Source organism: Haplochromis burtoni, unplaced genomic scaffold (genome assembly GCF_018398535.1).
Source record: "Haplochromis burtoni strain Fernald_Lab_line unplaced genomic scaffold, NCSU_Asbu1 Contig_215, whole genome shotgun sequence".
Taxonomy (NCBI): Eukaryota; Metazoa; Chordata; class Actinopteri; order Cichliformes; family Cichlidae; genus Haplochromis; species Haplochromis burtoni.
Genome location: NW_024582576.1, coordinates 692,756 through 698,736, shown reverse-complemented (window position 1 = coordinate 698,736; position 5,981 = coordinate 692,756). Strand labels below are relative to the sequence as shown.

Sequence of the window (5,981 nt, the reverse complement as noted above, 5' to 3'; positions counted from 1 at the left end):
ACATTCGTCTCTAATAATAAGAAGAACTGGGAGAAAGGCAGGGGGTTGAGGCTGTTTAGGCACATTGGAGATTCTAGTACATTCCAGAGTTGTTCTTCAAATCTTTCTCCTCACACATCTCTGTCCACCCTCCTCCACCTTCTTCCCCGCCGTCTCCCACGGGGCCAGGGCAGAGACAGGTGGTCACTGGGAGACAGGAGAGCAGTCAGGCATAAGCAATCAGGCTATCAGATACTCCAATCCACACCAGCAGCAGCACAATGAGACCCGAGCATCATCTGACAGCAACAGACCCACTTACATATTACACATCTAAATGTGCACAGTGCACACACTCGCACGCATGCACGAGCTGTAACACCTAACTATTAGACCCAAACACTCCATCCCTGACGCTGCATCTAATTATGCATAAAATTCAAAGTGATGAACACTTGCACAGCAGAAAGGAGGAACGCAGGATCAGTCTGGGGTAACCTTGTAACAGCCATTTAAAACAGCATGGCTATCAGCACACTAATAAAATATAAGTAATGCAATCAGAAATGAGAAAACTGCAGTAATAGAATAAATAGAAGCACAAACTGGGTCAGTGCTAGCTCATTTACAAGTAATCATTTTTCTTACTGGTAGCTAATTACTTATCAGAATTGTGTTATTGTGCTTCTCTGAAGACGTTGCCCATATGTATACACACTATGCAACAAGCTTGTCTGCTGTGCCTGTGGCACTGACTGAGATGTCTATGGATAAGATGCAGCGGCAGCGCAGACCATGGGAGTGACGCATTGCAGGTACAAACACACCAATCAGAAAGCGCGATTTCTTTCGGCTACAGCTTGTGCCCCATCACGTAGTAGCAGAAAGTATTAATCCGCCGTTATGTAGACCGCAGGGGATAAGCGGTGTGATTATAAATATCAGAGTCGAAACCTTCACAGCATTCATAGATGAATGTTTAACTTGTTTCTTGTTCTTACTGTATAGATATCGATTACGATTTTTAAAATAATAATAATTAGGGACCTGTAGAAGAGGCGAGTTGGCGGATTGATATTAAAAAAGAGGAGGAGTTTCGAATAGCCGTTAAAGGCGAGTCCAGTTGCCTCTGTGTCAGTGTGTTCATAGAGAGTGTTGAGTTTTGGAAGCTTATTCGGCTTAGGTTTATTACGAATTTGTCGTGAACCAGCCACCACATCTACATCGAAATGGTAAGGGAAATAAGACTGGCTTTCATTTGCGGCGGGTTGGATCCGTTCGTAAACCTCTAACCCGTTGGGGTTTTTTTTCCGGTCGGAATGAACGGAAATAAAACGTAACTCAAAAATGCCCGCTGTAACTACCGCATTGCTAGCCGAGTAAACGTCTTCTTTACAGTAGATAGGCAAAACTAACTCGTCCAAGGAAGCTTCTGTTTAGTCTGAATGAAGGTATAACGTCTGTTGAGCACAGTTTACGCATTTACACTTAAAATGGTGCATGTGCGTCGAGTGTCCCATTAACGTTGCTTTTTATGGCAGTTCAGCTGCGTCCTAGCTAGTGTCCCGCCTAGTAGTATCCTTTAACCGAGTAAGCTGTATTGTGACTATTTGCTAAACGCGGTATTACTTGCTGTATTAGTCACTCATTGTGCTGAACGTGTGGCGTTGTCTTGAGTTGATGAACCGGCATGTAATGGTAGCTAGCTAAGTGCGGCTCTGCCTAGCTACCGTTTACCGCCAAATTGTACAACATTAATTTTATACCGCAAATTTGGTGTGTTCGAAGATCGCTCCAATATTTCGCGCAATTGCCAATGGCGTGGCGATCTTTCTCCTTTTTTTCCTTCTTCTGTAGGACAAAGTGTTGGCTTACAGTCAAGAAAATGCCTTTGTGCAAATTTACTGGTAGTACTAAATATTGCTGTTGTAACAACATCATTTTCGTCAGCTGTAGCAGCTGTGCGAAAACGCAGCTGTAAATTTGAGAGAATCCACGTAAACCAGCATGGGGAGGGGGTTTAAGCAGGAAAGTGTAACGCGAGGCGTGTGTATGTATATATTTTTTTTATTTTTCTTGACTGGCATACTAAAAGCTGTTTTGTTTTGTTTTTTGTTCGTGTATATTGCAGGCTGATCAACTTACAGAAGAGCAGATTGCTGGTAAGACATGGCTGCATTGATCTTCTACTTTTCCTCATAACTGCAAGTGGCCTGCCTTATGGATCTTTGCATCCCATTGCAGTGGATTTATACTTTTGCCTTTTAAGGCGTTCCACAGAGCAGCCTGCTGGTCATAAAACTGGAATGAAAGAAACCGCTGTTGCTTACTGGCACTGGAGCGCTTAAGGACTCCCTCATGGAAAACTTTGCATTTTCATGGTTGCCATGTAATAAATGATGTAATCTGAAAGAGCTGTGCGTTCTGGCGAGCTGTTGGTGCTCACCTTTATATGCTTGCATATGACGTGAGGTACTTGCTCATGAAATGGGAGTGCTACAAGAACATTTGTGGTAGTATACTGGGCTTGGTGCGCTGGTATGCTACAATAAGGTGTTATGTAAATAATGCAGGCCTGTAAAGTCTATAAAGATGATTCATACGATTTAGTGGCTTCCTTATACCTTCCCGCATGACCTGCGGCTTGCCCCATGGAAATCGGTCCCTGTTGATATTCCCGCTGTGCACAGCAGGCCCTCTCTGTCAGAACAAAAAAAGGGTGTTGCCCTATGTGTTTGACCCTGGAAATGGCAGGGCAGGTTCATAGTTTTCCTGACACTAACAAGCTGCTGCACGCCACTACACATTTCCCGTTGGCCTCATCACGCTTGATGAGTGTGTCATTGTTCGTCATCCCTCAGGGCTCCACCAAAGCTGCACGGGGCTGTCATTTGTCGTTGATGTAGCACAACTTTGCCCTCTGCTGCTCCGCCTCGCGGTCGGTGCTCTTGTTTAGCCAGAAACTTGTAGTTGGAACTCAAGAGGGTCTCATCAGTATCTCGGAGTTGATTTATATGGACATTTAACGATACAATTATGAGCTTGGTCTTAAAAGTGGGCTTTGTGACGTGATGTTGTGGTGTCTTGCCAGTTGTTGCCAATTGCTTTACAGGTGTGGTTTATGTTTTGTTTTTTCCCCTCACTAAAAAGCCAACTCTCTTTGTTGCAACTAGAATTCAAGGAGGCCTTCTCACTCTTTGACAAGGATGGAGATGGCACCATCACTACCAAAGAGCTGGGCACAGTCATGCGCTCTCTGGGCCAGAATCCCACAGAGGCAGAACTGCAGGACATGATCAATGAAGTGGATGCTGATGGTGAGAACTCGATCAAACCTCAAAGGCTTCCAGCTGTTTACAGTCACTGCTGGATGTCAGTAGCTCAAATGTGCTGCTTCTTAAACTTTTTTCTTCAGGAAATGGAACGATAGACTTCCCAGAATTTCTGACCATGATGGCCAGGAAGATGAAGGACACAGACAGCGAGGAGGAGATCAGAGAAGCATTCCGTGTCTTTGACAAGGTAAATGCATCCAGCCGCTCTAGTGTACATATGCACTGTAGTTTGTAAGAAGGGACTGACTGACCTGATTTCTCAGGATGGGAATGGCTACATCAGTGCTGCTGAGCTGCGCCATGTGATGACAAACCTTGGTGAGAAGTTGACTGATGAAGAGGTGGATGAAATGATCAGAGAAGCAGACATTGATGGGGATGGACAGGTCAACTATGAAGGTTGGTATATAGTTTTCTATTAGTGTGTGTGTGTGTGTGTGTGTGGGTTTTTTTTGGGTTTTTTGTAAAAATTTTGTGATGACATTTTAAATGTAAAATTATATAATTTTTTTCCCTCTTCAACCCTGCAGAGTTCGTACAAATGATGACGGCGAAGTGAAGGCCTTGTACAGATTTCGTATATAAATAATTTGCCTTTTTTCTTTGTGTAATTTATCTGTAAAATCTTAATAGCCCCTATTCATCCCTGCCCCTTCTGCTGTCCAAAGGAACTGCATGTAAACTGCATAGGCTCTTGTCCCCATGTCCCTTTCTTTTGCTGTCATGGTGTTTTGGAGTGACAGAACGGTCATACAACCAGATGCCGTGGAGGCCCCTGGAAGCTGGAGAACTTGGAATTTTCCTGTTATGTGCTCGGGGCCCCCTCCACGCATGGTGACATTGGAAACCTGTCAGCTGGTTGTCACTTGGCAACACTGTTGGCATGGAAACGATGTAGAGAAGTTGAAACTCTGCATGGACTACGGACAAAGTATATATGGAAATCTCAGCATTGCACTACTGCAAAAAAATGACACGGGTGTATCTCCTAGGTACTCGTACAAACTCTTTTTGTATCTGCTGTTCTATATACCAGAAAAATGACAAATTTTACCCATGCTTTTTAATGTTTTACTCACTACTCTTGTTTTTTTTTTTTAATTTTTTTTTTTTTTTTTTTTTAAATAAAAAGTCTAAAATATTCAATGTTATTTTTTTTTTTTCCAATAAAATTTACAATCTACCCATATTTGGAAATTGTCTTGTTTTCGGTTATGGATTGTTGAGTTTGTATACCCTGTAATAATTCCCATTTTGTATTGAAGACAGCATGCTCCAGTTTTGATTAGTGTATTTTTCTTCTCTTCTGTTGCTTGATTCCGTGGTGTAATTGAGCGCTGGTTTTGCACTTATTTGTTCCTCCGTGCTTGTTACTTTCACTTCCACTCAGTTTATTCTGTAAAAACAACTTGGTTGGTTAGGGTTAAGGAAGAGATGGTGGTTTGGGTTAAAACGTACCCCCCAGCTTTGTTTTTGACACATGACGAGTGACAGGGAATGGCTGCTCAGTGTCTCTTATGCTACATGCGTCAAGGCATCCATGCAAAGGAGAATGAGCACAAATCAGTCCTGTATGATAAACATCACTAATTCATGCCCCAGGGATGCCAGAGGGCTGTCACTTTCCCTAACAGTGGTTTTAATGTTGTGGCTAATCATTAGGTGTTTAAAAATGTTGAGATGACAGATTTTGATTTATCCCATCACAAAGAAGTAATCAAACCCGAGTGACTTTAAAAGACAGTTATTTCCAATCCTCTCCATTGATCCAGTGAAGGATGTGCCAAGATCGACAGTTTAGAGTCAGAGTCTTACCCAGCAGAATTCGACAACCTCTTGGCTGGAGACGCTGATGAAAAGTAAACCACTGCAGTGGTCCTTGGTTTCCAGCTGATCCAACGCCAACAGCTTGTTTGATAGCAACATTAGCATTAGTCAGAGTACCCGATGTCAGGATCTGCTCACAATAAATTAAGTAAAATTAATCCCTACTGGCAAAACCAGCAGCACTCATACCCAGTAAAACACAATGAATTCAATTTGTGTTATTATTCTGCCGAGACTTCAATCCATGAAAAGTAGATGTCGCTGTTTTTTAAAAGGTATTTATCTGCTGTGAAAGTGACACCCTTTATTGTTTATTGATTGACTGTGTCCCAATAAATTTGACAAAGCAAGAGTGATTCAGTGCTGCAGCTGGAAGCTGTCAGTCGTAAAACCTCCCAGACTCTGCAAGTAAGAACCATTTCTAAGTCTAAATAAAATGCCACTTTAGCAACCCTGTGATATTGTTTCAAGAGCAGAAAGGGTGGATGCAATGAATTTTGCTATTGCATCAATCATGTCACTTTATAATGCTGGGTACAAAATGATTGTTTGGCTAAGGATAGTACAGATGTGCAAACATCCTCTTGCCAGCTGATACGAGTCATATTGAAGCTGCTGACAGCTGGATTGTGCTAATAGAATTCAATTATTCAATTCAGTTTTATTTATACAGCGTCAAATCACAACAGTGTTGCCTCAAGGCAACGTAGACCCTAAGGTAGACCCTATAATAATACATACAGAGAAAAAGCCAACAATCATATGACCCCCCCTATGAGCAAGCACTTTGGCGACAGTGGGAATGAAAAACTCCCTTTTAACAGGAAGAAACCTCCAGCA

General features: G+C 42.4%; 1 protein-coding gene across 1 annotated transcript; it reads left to right on the top strand.

The window, feature by feature from the left end:
* Positions 1–1,049: 1,049 nt before the first annotated feature.
* LOC121815440 (calmodulin-1) lies at positions 1,050–4,409 on the top strand. The gene is made up of 6 exons (XM_042226507.1): positions 1,050–1,211; positions 2,111–2,141; positions 3,153–3,296; positions 3,395–3,501; positions 3,578–3,713; positions 3,845–4,409. Exons 1-6 carry the CDS (start codon positions 1,209–1,211, stop codon positions 3,871–3,873), a joined length of 450 nt encoding a protein of 149 aa, XP_042082441.1. The 5' UTR covers positions 1,050–1,208; the 3' UTR covers positions 3,874–4,409.
* Positions 4,410–5,981: the final 1,572 nt, after the last annotated feature.